At 46.5% G+C, this 16,035-nt stretch overlaps 1 protein-coding gene and 1 non-coding gene across 5 annotated transcripts; one reads left to right on the top strand and one right to left on the bottom strand.

Annotated features, from left to right (window-relative positions):
* Positions 1–273: 273 nt before the first annotated feature.
* MTRES1 (mitochondrial transcription rescue factor 1) lies at positions 274–15,843 on the bottom strand. 4 transcript variants are annotated; one of them, XM_037064973.1, is made up of 4 exons: positions 15,504–15,843; positions 9,393–9,872; positions 6,507–6,579; positions 274–3,240 (listed from the first exon to the last, which is right to left on the bottom strand). In XM_037064973.1, the coding sequence occupies exons 2-4, from the start codon at positions 9,860–9,862 to the stop codon at positions 3,061–3,063; spliced, it is 723 nt and encodes a 240-aa protein (XP_036920868.1). In that variant the 5' UTR covers positions 9,863–9,872; positions 15,504–15,843; the 3' UTR covers positions 274–3,060. The 4 variants fall into 4 exon arrangements, with proteins under 4 accessions (XP_036920868.1, XP_036920870.1, XP_036920871.1 ...); XM_037064975.1 differs by having other exon boundaries at positions 15,663–15,843; XM_037064976.1 differs by having other exon boundaries at positions 15,793–15,815.
* On the top strand, positions 1,134–1,261 carry LOC119000382 (small nucleolar RNA SNORA40). The gene has a single exon (XR_005069312.1). It is a non-coding gene; the product is annotated as a small nucleolar RNA SNORA40 (small nucleolar RNA).
* Positions 15,844–16,035: the final 192 nt, after the last annotated feature.

The following is a 16,035-nucleotide window of genomic DNA, read 5'->3' as shown; positions in this document are numbered from 1 at the left end:
ATTTTTTGAAAGCCAAAAAATATATGACCAAGATAAGGCAGAGCCTTGACCAGTGTGACTCAATTGGTTGGGCGTCATCCTTCAAAATGTTCGCTCAATTCCTGGTCAAGGTACACACCTAGGTTTGCAGGTTGGGTCCCCAACAGGGCACATATGAGAGGCAACCCAGCGAGGTTTCTCTCCCACATCAGTGTTTCTCTTCCCTTCTCCCTCCCTTCCCCTCTGTCTTAAACAAAGAGAAGCAGAACTTTACCAGGATGTTTTGATATCCACTGCTCACCCTTCAGGGCTCATGGAACACACACTGCCACCCCAACTGAAATCTGTTTTCTTCTTAGTTTCTTGAAAAATGGTAGTTATGTTTCTACCTCCCCAATCATTATCGACCAAATAAACCATGACTTATCCCCCAAATGCTAAAAAGATAATGAAACTATTACCTAGCCATCTGTATAATTTTCTAGGAAAGCTATAAATGCTATTAGCAGAGAAAGGCAATTAGCACTGTATTTCCTATAAGAGCGTCCTTTCTTTGAAAGGATTAACCATTACTGGTAAAAGGGCTAGATGGGCCTCTATCAAAGCATAACTTTGAAATTGTTGATTCTTTAAAAAGTTCAAACATAACACTAGAAGCATTTCCATACCTTTCTGGGAAAACAAGAACTATTAACAAAAATCTTCCTTGCCACCCCACTGGAGGAGGGTGTCTCGGCCTCACTACTGCGGACGTGCTGGGTCAGATAACTGTCCTGGGGGCTGTCGGGACACCGTATGTATGGTGTTCACTAGTGTCCCTGGTCTCTACTCATTCGATGCCCATGTCACCCCGTCAGTTGTGACAACCATAAATTTCTCCAGACATCACCAAATGTACCCAGGCAGCCAAATCACCCGCAGTTCAGAACCGGTGCATGAGGAACATCCAAATCTCTTACCTTTTCACCGTGTTGGCAGTAGCCTCATTGAGGAGGCTTTGCCAGGACAGCATTATAAACAACAGCAGCTTGTCATTTGGGTTGAGTAATGAGTGAGCTGCAAGTTTCATAAATCTTTATGAACTGCTTTTGTTTCTGATCAGTTTTTGCCACATGCTGTGATCAAACCAACATTCTCCATCATCAGCTATCTTCTTTCCTAGTTTGATTTTTAAAAACGGATTGGTGGGCAAAGACTACACACAGGTGCAGAAATAAATCTTCTTTTGCAACCCAGAACTCATTGTTTGGTATGAGTTTTGATACATATAAGAAGGAACATGATAAGAAGAGAGAAAAGAAAAAAAGGGGGGGAAGGAAAAAGAAAAAACCCCACAAAAAACGGACATCTGGAATGGGTCAAACCCTGCCAGGCAGCTAAGTTAGGGATTAATTACCAGTAGCTTCAAAAAGCCTTTCATATGGCCCCTCCTGCTCTCTACCTACCACCAACTCATCTGCTTTGTACATTCTCGCTTTCTTCCTCCTTCAAAGACACAGGTAAGGCCATTAGTAACCTGATCCCCATCTGACCAAGGAAGCAGCTGAAGCTCAGAGAGGTGGAGGCCAAACTGTGACCAAGGTCACCCAACTTGCTGATGGCAAGACTGAGCTTAAAAACCAGGCCCCCCACCACATCTCATGCTGTCCCTCACCATCCAGGGCTTGTTATTTCCCATGGGGAAATCAAGAGAAGAGAGGGAGAGAGAAGCAAGAAGGGAGAGGCAGAAAGAAGACAGGGAGAGGGGAAAAGGGACAGGTGAAGGAAATGAGAAAAAGTATGGATATCAATATAATCTAAATTACAATTCATAACATCAAAATTAAACATATCATTTTCACTGATGACAGTAGAGCCCAATTAACAATAAGTGGTAAAATAGAAAAATCCCCTCTGACTCACTGCTCAGAATACACCATTTCTTCCTGAGAACTTATTTAAGCTTTCAAATAAAAATTGGTGTTCCCCAGTCTTCTGAAAGCTGAGCTGGTAAAAGCCTTCCAGAATCATGGGCCCAAACAGCCCACTGCTTCGGGCTGCCACCGACCTCATTCTCAATGAGCTGACCCTGCCAGTGCTGAGGAATAGCCCCTAGGAGTCTAAAGACTAATTTATTTATGAAGGCGGCTTTTCCTTAAATGGCCTGTATTTGTGTGTGTGTCCTCCAATACTACTCTATGTTCTTAGGCTTTGTCCCTTTTGTAACTCTTAAGAATTAAAATAATTAGTTTCTGAGTCTTTATTCTCTTCATTGATAAAAATCTGTCTATTTTCTACTTTCTCCTTAAAATGAAACCCTCAGCCCATTACCCTACACCGAGGGGGGTGGGGGTGGGGTCATCACATTTTTCCCACGAAGGGTCAGATAATAAATATTTTACACTCTGTGGGCCACACAAGGTCTCTGTCATATATTCCTTTTGTTTCTTAAACAACCTTTTAAAATGTAAAAGCCATTCTTAAGTACCATCTGAAGGGCCTCTGGCTGCCTTAGTTTATCAACCCCTGCCCCAGACAATTAATTTTAAATGAGCCCTAACTGCCTTCCCACTTGGAATTCGGTGGAACTTGACTCACCCAGACTTCTAAAGACAACTAGGGCCAGCATGTTGGTAATTCAGAAAGGCCAGTGGTGAGTGAGGTCTCACGATGCTCCCCGGGGCTATGAAGGGCAACCTTCACTTGGCTTGGTTTTCCTGTCGCCTGAACCCAGGGAAGCTGGCCGACAGGGATAAAATTGGAATGAGAACACTGACAACCAGGCCAGTGCATTTCATGCTGCCTCGTGAGGTGGTCACCACAGCAGGTAGCAGGCTAATCATTAAAACCCTGCCTGGGCTTCGTGCATTTGGCATACACCTCGCTCATGCTCAGGGGGTCCAAACAAGCACAAATCAAGCCCAGGAGGAAAATCCAGGCCACTGGGCTTGTCTCCGAGATACAGACTCCAGTTTCTATAGGATGGCCCAGTAGATTCCACAAATGATACGAGTGCTTTATTTTAATAAAAATGTCTGTTTTTTGAACTAGCTCCTTTTCCCATTAGATGGCAGCTTTATCACTTGAAGAAAAGCAATTCATTTATTTAATCATACTCTTTTTAGGCAATTTTAACTTTTTCCAACGTCGTAAGACTACTCTGTATTTTTCATTTTCAGTCTTCTCTTCAAACACTTTTTTCAGGAGAATCCGCATCATTATCTCTGTTTCTGTTTCTTTGTCGTCTCCAATTAGAAGATCCAATGTATCTCCTACTTTCACCTGAAAATTAAAAGAAAACCGAGACTTTATTACAGCTTGGAAAATGCAGGCCAATGCAAACATCTCTGCTTGGAGTTTTCACCAGGTGACTGTCACCCAGCAGGGCAGGTGAGGAAAGGCCCCAACTCCTCCGTAGCAGTCACACACTCCAGGGCCACATTCGGAGGTGCCTTAAACAAGTGCAGCTCCACACCAGTCAGGGTCCTTCCTTGGACAGCTGGCAACCTGTGGACAGTCCCTATGTGGTGTGGCTCAAATACTCACCAATTGTACACCTAAAACTAATATAACGAGTATACAATTATATACCGACTACACCTAAAAAAAAGAGAGGCGGGACTCAACTCACCAAGATGGAACGCCATGGACAAGGGGGTTGAGCTACATGCTGACACAGTGGGTTCAAGGGACTGAGGTCAAACCCATTCTTGCCCAGATGGGAGCTCTGGGTTGAGTGAGAGCAGGGCACGCCCTAAGGTGGTCATGCCGTAGTGGCCAGGGTGCCGGTAGCCCAGATGGATACCTGGTCCTGGCAATTCTGGATCCCAGGGGATCTGCCCAGCAACTCAGGAAGGGGCTAAAGCGACTTCTACTAGAAGACAAGCCAGGGATGACCAAGGGCAGTCTTCTGAGGGGAAGGAGGGCCCCATACGTGGGCCACAGACTCTACGTGGGAACACATAACCACTCAAAAGCCTACCGGACGGCTGCTGTGTAAGAGGAACGGTGCTAAGTGAGGGCTTTCACCTATTTTCCAACGAACGCTGTCTGAGGCATTCAGAATTTCATGCTTTCGGAACAAACATCTGTTCTTCCACTCACACAAGGCTTTTGTAGGCCCAGCACTCAGTCTACAAAACAGGAGTGCACAGCTGCTCATCACGATGCTACCCGGTCAGTCCAGGCAGCCCACAGTGCCAGATGGACACGCACACGGGGGCCTACGCTAAACCACTGACATCCCCCCGCCTTGGGGCCGAGAGGCAAAGGCTTGCACCACACCTGGGCACAAAGACTGCTTCTCCCCTTAGGTCTGAAGAATGGACTAACCTAGGAATCATCTGAGGAGGGTGGGGAGGGCGGGGATCATCCTGTATGTAGTTCTGCTGGGTCCAATTAAAAAAAATAATGACCATGCAGCTCCAATTGTGGACACTTAAAATTAGTGTCCAAAAACACAAGGCTTCGGATCTCTGCTTTACCTTTTTTGGCATAACTCTTCCACAAAAATTCATTTTTAATATATGTACCAAATAGGAAATGTAAAAGATACAAACACGTATGGAAGAAAGGCAACCTTTCTCGTGTACCCTTTCCCAGAACACTGTGGGCAATGTCTGCCCCTTCAGAGAAGAGCAGGCTCAGGGGAACCTGAAAAGTGGGTCCCTTCGGCAGCTTACTTCTAGGGCACAGAACAGGGAAGGACCCTTCTCCTGTCCCCAGGCCATCCCAGGGAGAGGTGAGTTTAGGAAGGCTTCAGTCTCCACATCTGGGCTCCAAACACTCTGAGTCAACAGTTACCCAGCACCTACAGCACTCTGGGCCCCAACTGTTTGCAGCTCACAGAGAAACTTTGCTCAGCTGCAGACAACCAGGGTTACAGCTACAGCATCAGGCAAGTGCCTGGCCCCTCAGGGCCAGCAGCCAGACACTGCCCCCACAGAACAGACCATGCAAGGGCAGGTGTTATTTCCTGCAAAACCCTGTCCTTCCTAATGTGGGAGATGGCACAGCAGACACAAAGCAAAACTGGCTGGGATTAGGGGCTGTTCCAAATATCTACATTTCCAGTCTCCCCTTAGCTGCAGTTACTATGGCTACCAGGTCGCCTAGTAACAAGGCAGCCCAGTGTTAATACTGGCCCCTTCCTTTGCTGACCCTCAGGAGAAATCTGGAAGGCAGCTGAGAAGACAGAACACCCAAGGCAGAATGCAGATGCAGCAATTAGGCTGTAGTGAACCATATATCAAAGCAGAGGGGGAGAAACAGCCTGGTGGTGTTTGTAAACAAGAGGCATCAGGCACCAGAAGCAGGTCTCACCCTTGGACACTGCGGCTGGCCAGAAGCGGGCTGGGCCACAAACACGGAAAAACAATTAAGGGGCGGGAAGGGCCTGATCTCCGAAGCACGTCTGGAGTGCCTGGTTTCCTGCAGCACACTGAGCAATGACTGACACCCACAGCGTGAGCAGGCCAGCTCAGGTGACACCAGAGGGATCGTGGGCCTTGTGACTTGACAGCTGACCCAAGGGCTGAGATCCCCCTCCTGTCCACTCGGATTCTGGGAGAAAGGACTCTGGAGAAAGCCTCGGTGCTCACCCAGGTCCACACCATCGGCTGACACCCTGACGTGTCCCTGGGCAACAGGACACTGCTGAGGCCCTCTGCCTCAGGGTGTTTTAAAACAACAGAGAAGCCAAAATGAAAACCACCTCCAAAAGTGTGTCTGCCTTCCCTGGAACACTGGTCCCCAGACACTGACTCAGGGAGACCACATCAGCCAACACCTCACACAAGTCTTCCTCATCCAGACTTTTAAGGGTCTCTGCCATACACTTTTTGTTTCGTTAACTTTTACCGTCATCATTTTTTTTTCCAATTATGAAAGTAATAAATACTTGTAAAAAATTATGAAAATAAAAAGCATGAAGAAAATATAATGCTCCATTAAAAAAAGATTAGTAAATACTAACATTTTAATTCTAGATGTATTTGTGTAATTTACTTTCACAAAAATTCACATATTTTTGAATATTTTTAACAGAACCTATATATATGATTTATTGTAACAACACTGGACAGTGGAAACATATTCTCTCGCAACACTTCTGAGAGACTCCTTCACTGACGGCCGGCCCCTGCGCCACAGGCGCTGGGGGAGGGGGCTGCTGGCTGCAGGGCTGCACCGCTGCTCAGGGAGCGACGGGCCAGAGATCCTCTGCAAAGACCGAATGTTTCTTTTCAGCCTGTTTGTTATGATTTCACAGGGACTAACACTGACTGAGAAGTTTAAATATTAGACTTTTGCCAGTTCTAACAGTCATCTTCAAATTTTAAAGAAGGGGAAGCTTCATCTCAAAGTCATCGTGGCTGCAAAAGAGCAAGTGATCTGTGTGACTGAAGCCCGCTGGTGATTCTAGCGTGACCGGGCCCTAGGGAGGCCTCAGAAGGGGTAATGCTGCAAGCAGGCCGCCCAAGGGAAACTGGGGGCAGCATTAACTGAGTTTGGCAAAGCAACAGAAATACGTGGCTGTCTTAGTATCTCACCGTTCTGCTTTTCTTCCATAATTTTTCCCCGTTCAGCCTGAGTTCACCTTTGTAGAATGCATCTTCCACTTTGCTTTAAAAAAAAAATTAAAAATGCTTTAAAATAAAAATATATTCAAAACCATTATACAAGTTTGCGAAACACATCTGCCATTAATGCTTACTCTGACAATGACCTACCTCCCCACAAAGCTTCAGCCTGGGTGCTGGGAAAGTGAAAGTCGCCTGCTCCCATATGTATCTAAAACAGGGAGACCAAAGGGGGCTTTTGAACAGATGCTGACCTGCTGCAAAGATTTGCTAGTAACTCTCAGGCAGGTAAGCAGTCCCTTCTTGATGGGGTTTCTGAGGGGGCTCGGTGTGTGCACCTGCCCCACCTGGGACAGGGCCGGTCCTCCACCTGCCTCCCTATGCAGCAGCTCCCTGCAACATGGCAGCTCCTGTGACTCAACGAAGTAAGTGCTCATCCTTTCCCCTCACATCCCTGGCTCTGTGCCCTGACAGAAAAACCAGGCACCACGCCCACAGTGGGGTCACTAAGAAATCCTCAACTAGTCTGCACGGCCAGTTGGGGAAACTCCAGTCCCGATGCTGCTAATCTCTCTGAATCTCATCTCTGGGGCAACTAGACAAGGGGAGGATTCAGACAAAAATCAGTGCCCTTTCTTCCTGCAGCTCTGATTCCAGGCGATTGGCATATAAGTTCCCCTAATAACAGCAGCAGCAGCTATCACTCTGCAGGAGGGAGAGCACCCCTTTCAAGTTTGCCAGATTTTAGAGACTACTAACAATCCCAATCAGGTTGCCTATGGGCTCAGAGTCACCTTTATGGATCCTTAAGCTTCACAGATTGAAAAATTAAACTAGGCCATTAAATTAAGTCATAAAATGGGGAGGGGGGGGAACAACTGTAATAGCATAATCAATAAAATATATTTTAAAAATAAAAAAATTAAGCCCTGGCTGGTGTAGCTCAGTGGATTGAGCGCGGGCCTGCGAACAAGAGTATTGCGGTTCGATTCCCAGTCAGGGCACATGCCTGGGTTGCAGGGCAGTTCCCGGCAGAGGACACACTAGAGGCAACCATACATTGATATTTCTCTCCCTCTCCCCTTCCCTTCCCCTCTAAAGATAAATAAATAAAATATAAAAAAAATAAAAAAATAAAAAATAAAAAATTAAAAATTAAAAAATAAAAAAAAATTAGGTCATAAAGGTACCAGTTACAAAGAAATCTTCCTGAACTTATCATTCATACTACAATTTTTACCTTGCACTCAGTATGTGCATAACGATTGCTACAGGAATGAATGAACAACGAGATGAGGGTCACTGTTCTTATATAATTAGTCTAGGAATGGGAACATTAGAGAAATCTTGAGCCCTGGCCAGGTGGCTCAGTTGGTTAGAGCACTGTCCCATGCTTGCATCCCAAACCTTAACCCAAAAGCTTGCAGGTTTGATTCCTGGTCACGGCACATACCTACGTTGCGGATTTGATCCCTGTCCCTGTGTGTACGGGAGGTGACGGATCAATGTTTCTCTCTCTCTCTATCCCTCTAAAATCAAGAATCTTGAAAGTTACACTTAATATCTCTGTGCACTATATATGAACATACACAGTACTTTTTTTCCATTGAATCCTCACCCAAGGATATGTTTGTTGATTTTAGAGAGACAGGAAGGGAGAGGGAGGGAGAAGAGGGAATGAGGGAGCAGGGGAGAGAGACAGAGAGACAAATAGACAAAACCACCCATCCTGGACGTATTTTCATCATCATAAGTAACATATATTGAGGACCTACTATGTGCCAGGAACTGCTATAAATACTTTAGAGCAATATTCAGTCCTACCAATTACCTTCTTAAGTAGGTTCTATCATCCCCATTTTACAGGAAAGGAAAATGGAGCACAGAGAATTTAAGTCCAAGGTCATATACATGATCAGGACTGGAATATCAGTAGTATGGCTGCAGAGCCTGCATTCTTTTTTTTTTAAGTATGAAAAGCATATTTTATTTTAAAATAAAAGAATGAATTTTTTTCTTTTTCTTTATTTTTAGAGAGAGGGGAGGGGAAGGAGAAAGAAAGGGAGAGGAACATCAGTGTGTGGTTGCCTCTCACGTGGCCACCACTGGGGGCCTGGCCTGCAACGGAGGCATGTGCCCTGACTGGGAATAGAACTGGTGACCGTTTGGTTTACAGGATGGCGTTCTGCCGCACAAGTCAGGAGAGCCTGCGTTCTTAACCACTATGTTATACAGCTTCCATTGATTCTAAAAGATATTTTTTCACACTGTTTTCCAGACTGTAAAATCCAGATGCATTTTATGCTTGCTATATACATCTTACATGGTGATCCCTTTTCTCCTTAAAGATATTACTAACATAAAATCAATAGTTCATTTTATAGTCTTAAGGGAGTTTTAGAAACAAGAAAATATGGCACGTAAGATTTTCAGGCTGTCATTTGACTTCTTTGGGAATCAATTTTCTCGTCTATAAAATGAAATAATTGAAACAGGTTTCCTATAAGGTCTCATCTATGGTTGCTCTTCACCATAATATGGACCTAGTGATAGGTAATGCTACATTAAAACAGCCAAAAAGAAAAGTGATTTTGTGAAGCCCTGGCTGGTGTAGCTCAGTGGATTGAGCGTGGGCCTGCAAACCACACGATCGCGGTTCGATTCCCAGTCAGGGCACATACCTGGGTTGCAGGCCAGTTTCCAGCAGGGGCCAGTTCCCTGAAGGGGATGCACGAGAAGCAACCATACATTGATATTTCTCTCCTTCTCTCCTTCCCTTCCCCTCTAAAGATAAATAAATAAAATATTTAAAAAAAAAGAAAAGTGATTTTGTAACAAAATGCACATCGTACTTACTTTCTTCCAATATCCAGGCCTGTCTTCAGGATAACGTCATACCGAAAGGACTGCACGACCTTCTCCAAGTCTTTGTAGTCTCTGACCACGCTGGGGTCGTCCCCCGGCCCCTCTTCCTGCTCACTCAGCTCATCGTGGCCGCTCTCTTCACCAGAGTCCTCTTCATCCTCAACTTTCTGCAGAGTCTTCTTAGTGGATTTTTTAGAGCTTATATTACTTTTGAATCTCATGGAAAATGGGAAAATATATTCTGGAGGTAGTAAAAGTCCCGGGAGTCTCAATGAGAAAATGTTGTGTAAAAGTGTTTTATAATTTGATGCATTTAATTTGGTACTAGAAAAATATAAGTATTGATTCCAGGAAGCACAGAGCTTGTGTGAAGGTGTCCCTCGTATTGCTCCCCAGAGTCCAATCCAGGCATCCGGTTTTCTTAACATACTGGTGGGCAGCCTGACACTAGTCATGGCCATGGTGCACACCCTGCAAGACAGTAATGTGGTTTCACTTCACGAATGCAGTGTCCTAGTGTTCTCACAACATATACCACACACGCCGCAAACATGTCACATTTCCTACACCACAGTGGTCTGCATGCATGGAGGCCATGCACTGTACCGCAGTGAGTCTTCAAGTTGTACTTAACATGCTTACCTCACAGGTTGGTCATGAGAGTCGAGCTACATACTAACATATTTGAAAACACTGGTTCTACTCTTTCCAACCCCCAAGTTAGCTTGGTACTGACTGCTACTGAAAAATATTAATATTAGTTTTAGATAATTTGTTTTTTAAAAAATCTTGCCCTGGCTGAGTGGGTTGAGTGCCAGCCTGTGAACTAGGTCAGAGGTTTGATTCCCAGTCAGGGCGCATGCCTGGGTTGTGGGCCAGCTGACTGATGTGTGAGAGGCAACTGACTGATGTTTCTCTTGCATGTTTCTCTCCCTTTCTTTCTCCTTCCCTTCCCCTCTCTCTAAAAAAATAAATATATAAAATCTTTAAAAAACATCTCATGGAAAGACTATTTACTGACATGTACCACACCCTACAACACTGACCTGAGCAAGGAAAGATACCAGATCATGACTTCACAAAACCCAGAGTGAATCTCTAAACTTTACTTCAACCTCCAATCCCAGCAAATCAAAGCTGGATGAATCAACTGGACATACATGTACTTCCTTTCCTTTTACATCTTCCCACTGCTCAGCAGAGGCATTCGCTAGCAGAGAAGGAAGGGCTCGGAGACCCACAACCTAGGAAACTGCTTCCTGAGGCACCGAGGTGCTAACGTGCCAGAGAGCAATCGATTCCTACGTTACCACGAAGGCAGTGGAAACTCTTATTATTATAGTGGCAGACTCTCCCCAGTCCACCAGGATGGTTTTAACACCACGGTCAGTAATGCGAGAGGGGTTGCCATACAGTCAGTATCTCATACTTCAAGTCTGCGAACATCAAGTCTGTACTTTCAGACTGATCTGATAACGATTCACATGATTTTTCCTTCCTCCTTCCCACTCATCACAAGGCTGACAGCAGGTTAATCCAAAGTAGCTGGAGCTTGCTGTCATCAGTGCCAGGAATTGTGTGGGACTCACTGCACGACGCAGGTGATATCTGAGTTCTGGGCCACAACAGCTGTGGCAAAACACCCGCTGCTGGTGGGCCGACCAGACTGGTTTGTAAGATGTTCAGGTCGTGCAGAGGAGGAAGACAGTAATGATGGCTGGCCTATCTTTGAGGTCAGTGTTTCTCAAACTGTGAGTTATGAGCTATTATTAAAACTTTTACTTTTTAAGAACTAGAACAGAAAGGTATAGAAAATATTACAGTGTATCACATATAATAAAATAAACACTGCTTTATGAAACTGTTACATTTACATACATACGTATATACATATACACACACAAACACACAGAGTCATCAAGTAAATGTATATACTATGGATCCTAATAAGCAAAAAGTTTGAAAACAGGGGTCTAAGTGACTTTAGCAAATTCTTTTGCTCTCAGGTATAATGCCGAAGGCCACATGGACACCTTGGAGCTCTGGACCTGGTGGCGTGTTCCACCCCCATGAACAACACTCCCAGGGCTGACCGAGTCTGCTGAGACGACGAGGTGGCCATCTCTCAGGAGTAATTCTGTGTGGGTCCCTCCTTTTACAGAAGAGTACAAATGAGACTTGGAGCAGTTTAACAAGTGGCTCAGTCATGCAGCTGGTAAGTGATAGAGCCAGGATTCCAATGTCAAGTCTTCTTAACACACATTGATTACTATGGGTCAGGCATCACTCCACATATTAACTCATTTATTCCTTCCACAAGCCCGTGTAAGTTACGGAATCACACAGATGCTAAGGGAACTCAGACCCAGGCTTCCTGGCTCCTCATCGAGGCTCTACCACCATGCTGAACCTCCAACCAGTCCTCTGACTCCAAACCCACTGCTCTTTGCCACTCCATGACGCTTCTCATTTTCTTTTGAACAAACACCTTCACTGACTGCTCTACTAGAGAGAACAGACTTTCAGGAGCAGAGGACTGAAGTGTTGCCCCACTCGGACATCCTGCGGGGGGCGGGGAGAGCTCTGTCTCCAGGTCACTCCTGGGACTCCCCACGCCCCCTCCCTGCCTTTAAACCACACTGGGGTCTCTGTGAGGAATGCCTGGATGTTATGGTCCTGTCCGCATCCACCACGAAGTTATCCTTACCTATACTAGGAACCTTTTACTCACACAAAATGGCTTTAAAATCACACTCATATGTAATTACTATTAACACAACCAAAATGGTAAGCGAAACATTCATTACCTGTAATTAGTTACTCATTCCCTCTCTAATCTGCTTTGCTCCCTAGCAGAGGTACATTGGTAAATGCTGAAGCTCAGATAAAATTTATAAACATAAAACTGAGGAAACACAGTAATGTAAATTTTTGCTGGAGATGATGACCACTGCAGTGGACACCCAGGGCCACGGGGTGGAGTGTGAGAACCCGGATTCTGCCTCAGAGCTTTGGACCTGGCCCGAGGAGCGAGAGCGCCAGAGGGGCGAGCCACGCAGGCCCAAACCGCTCCAACCAGAACTGCAGTGGTGGTGAATACAGTGGTTCCTTGTGTTTCATTGGAAAGTAAGGATTCTACCACCGAAAAAAAGTTTCTGTCCTTTTAACATGGCCTCCTGTCTTCTAGGCTCCACCCTCCCCCGTGCCCTTTCCCAGACCCATGTTGTGCCGATGCTGTGTTCTGTGCGGCTCTTCCGTCCCAAGAGTTGGGACAGGGCTGGAACTGTGCTCCATGCCTCACTCCCATCCCCGATCTGCTCAACACACACAAAAACCAGTGCATAGTTGAAGAGCCACTTTTAAGAAATAAAATGAGCATCCTACCTATTAATACATCCACATCATGCATTTTCGGGCATATGCCAAGTGCCCAGCTAGGTCCATGTATAAAATACATAGTCCTTGTCCTCAAGAAACTGCCCGCTGAAGTGGAACATGGGTGAGTGAACCGGCTGTTAAGAGAACAGGACCTGAAAGCTGAGGTCCAGAGGAGCCTGGCCTGCAGGGCCGGAGCCCAGAGCAGGCAGGCCTGAGGGCAAAAGTGGGGGAATTTAAGCTTGGGGGAAACAGCAAGTTACAACTGTGATTTTTTGCTTTCTAGTGGACCATCCTCATCAACATGCCATCATTTCTCATCGAAAACAAATGGCAATTCTCCTAAAACCCCACTACGAGGCCTAAGCTACTGTCTCTTTCCAGCTCCTCTTCACAGTGAAATTCCACCAAATGGTTGTCTATACACTCAGTGCCCCGTTTTCTAAATCCGAAAGTGCATTTGTTAGTCCCCATCATATCTGACTTCTCAGCATCATTTGAAACAACTAATCACTTTCCTTTTCCACTTGGCTTCCAGGATGCCTCAGTCTTGGTTCACCTCCTACCTCACCCACTGCTGCCACTCAAGACTTCTCTGCTGATTCCTTCTCTTTTCCCTGACATCTTAGTGTCAGAAGGCAACAGGGCTCAGACTGACCCTCTTCTCCATTCACTTCATCCAGCTCAGTTATCAGTTTTGACTAAAGTATATCAAGACATCAGACATTTCCACGGCTTGAAATGCCACTTATATATCAACGACTCCCTGATCTGTACCACTATTCCAGACCATCCTTATAAATTTCAGACTTGTGTATCTGTGCAGAAGAGTTAATTTAGACGCTGCTATCCTTAGAAAAGTCTGCTTGCAAGGTGGCAATTGGCTGATGTCTGGGAGCTCGGATTTCAGGAGGGTTCTCACCACTCCCAGAGCCGACGGGAGTGGCTCACTGTGCCTAAACTGCTTGTACAAACAATTTGATTTAGGCTGAATACCTGCTTTCCCTCTAGGAGTCTGGAATTTTGGTACATTCTCCATAGACAGTGCCTATGTGACTTAATCCTAATGAAAACACTGGGCCCTGAGTCTCCGGTAAGCTTTCCTGATAGACATTTCACATGTGTCGCCACAGTTTGTTGCTGGAGGAACTGAACATGTCCTGCGTGACTGCGCTGGGAAAGGACTCTTGGTCTGGAAGACTGCTTCCTCCAGACTGTCCCATGCGTCTTCGCCAGTGCTGATTCTGCTTTGTACGTGACCCACATCTGAGTCCTGTTAAGTCTTCCTAATAAATCAGTGAACCTGGAGGTGGCCTTGCAGACCCCTGACACAATATCCAACTGCCTATTTATTCGGTCTCCATTTGAGTAACAGGCAACTCAAACAACTGGTCCAAAATAAACTCCCGATATGTAAAATAACTCCCGATATTCCCAGTCCCAAATCTTTATCTTAAACCTTCCCCACCTGAGTCAATGGTAGCACCACCCTTCTAGTAGCCGAGAACAAAAGCTTCCAGTCATTCTCCTTCCGATTCCCTCATACCCACATGCATTAGGTCAGGAAACCAAGCCCAGTATCCCACCACTTCCACTGATTCAGCAGATTCAGGCCACTATCACCAGGGCTGCTACAAAGACTCTGTTAGAGCTGTTCCCCACAGAGTGTCGGAGTGACTCTTAAAAAGCAATTTACACCACGTCACTATTTCCCTCAAAACGGAGAAAAGCAAAATCCCTACTATGGCCTACAGTCTGTGATCTGGCCACTTCATTCTCCTTCCTGACCTCCGTTCCTCTCTCTCACCCTTGCTCACTCAGCGCCAGCCACACTGGCCTTCGTGCTGCTCATCACAACAGGCACATTTCTGGACCCAGTCTCTTGCTCTGGCTGCACGGAGAATACACTTACCCCAGGTATCTGCATGGAGAACGCATCTACAATTCAATGATGACTACCCATTCCGACTCTATTTAATAGGCATCTCCCTCTCCTCGTCTCCTTACTCTGCTCTACTTTCTTACCCCATAGCTCTTATTTTCTACTATAAGATTATATAACTGATAACTTACTGGTGGTTTTTATTTTTCGCCTATCTCCGCTACTAGAAAGTAAACTCCCCTACTAGAAAGTTTACATTCTAGTAGGGGAGTAGGGATCTCTCCACCTGTATTATGTCCTCTGCTGAATCGCACATGGTAAGTGCTTAATTACTGTGGAACGAAAGTACAACAGAACTGGAGCATTGGAATGAATCCGGAAAAGAACAAAGATGGGGCTGGATTGATGGGCAAGAAGCTAGATCTCCAAGGGCCCGGCAAACCTAAAATGTCCTTAGACTTGACCCAGAGGGCATGCAAGACGTAAAAGGTCTTAAATAGCGAAGTGGTTAAGTGCATTTTAAAAGATTTCCTTGGCGAAAATGCGTACAGGAGCCTAGGGGTAATTGGGGGCGGGAAGCCAGACGGAGGTTTTGGGTGAGGAGTTTAGGAGATACAGAATCTGTGAACTATTCCAAGGCTGTAAGAGGCAACGCTGTCCACGACATGCGGGAATCAATCAAGGTTCCCGAGCCTGTTCACTACTCCGTAAGGAAAACCTGGTCTAAATGCTTCTAGGTCTATCGCAATTAAAAATCCTCCCTTCTGCTGCCCTTACAGGCGGACTGACTGCATAGACCGCGTCAGGTTCCTCTTGCTCCCTGCCCACCCCCGCGGGCTGCGCACCTTTCCGGGTCCTCAAGGTTAAGGGAAACCGGACGCCTGCGTCCTTGAGCTCCCGGTCTGTGTCTGGGGACAGCAGTAGGTGTCGGGCCCAGGGCAGACAATCTCGGCCCCCCGGGCGTTCGAGGCTGACCCGGCCGGGACAGGACCTGGGAGACTCACGCGGAGTGTGGCAGAAGCGCGGACAGGGCAAAGGCCCTCGCCTAGCCTCTATTTCACCAGTGTGCGCGGTGAAGCAACGGAAAGGGGGTTCCGGCTGGGGGAGCAGCACGCCCGGCAGGGGCGCAGTTACCTGTACGTCAGAGCCGCCCCTCCCCCTCCCTCCCCGGTGTCGCTCCGACCGAGGCCTCCAGGCACCGCCCCACCCTTGCCCCGCCCTTTCCGTCGGCGCTGCGGCGGCGAGAGCGGCAGGGCAGAGTTTGGACGCGGGGGCAGGAGCGCAGCGACCCCTGCTGGAAGACGCGCCTCGGATGACTCCCGGTTGGGCCGCCCTGCCCGGAGGACACCGCGAGTTCTGAGCTTAGAACGGAAGCCA

This window comes from Sturnira hondurensis, unplaced genomic scaffold (assembly GCF_014824575.4).
Source record: "Sturnira hondurensis isolate 20B ecotype Veracruz unplaced genomic scaffold, ASM1482457v3 Scaffold0015596, whole genome shotgun sequence".
NCBI lineage: Eukaryota > Metazoa > Chordata > Mammalia > Chiroptera > Phyllostomidae > Sturnira > Sturnira hondurensis.
The sequence above is the reverse complement of the archived record's forward strand: the minus strand, read 5'-3'. Positions and strand labels throughout refer to the sequence as shown.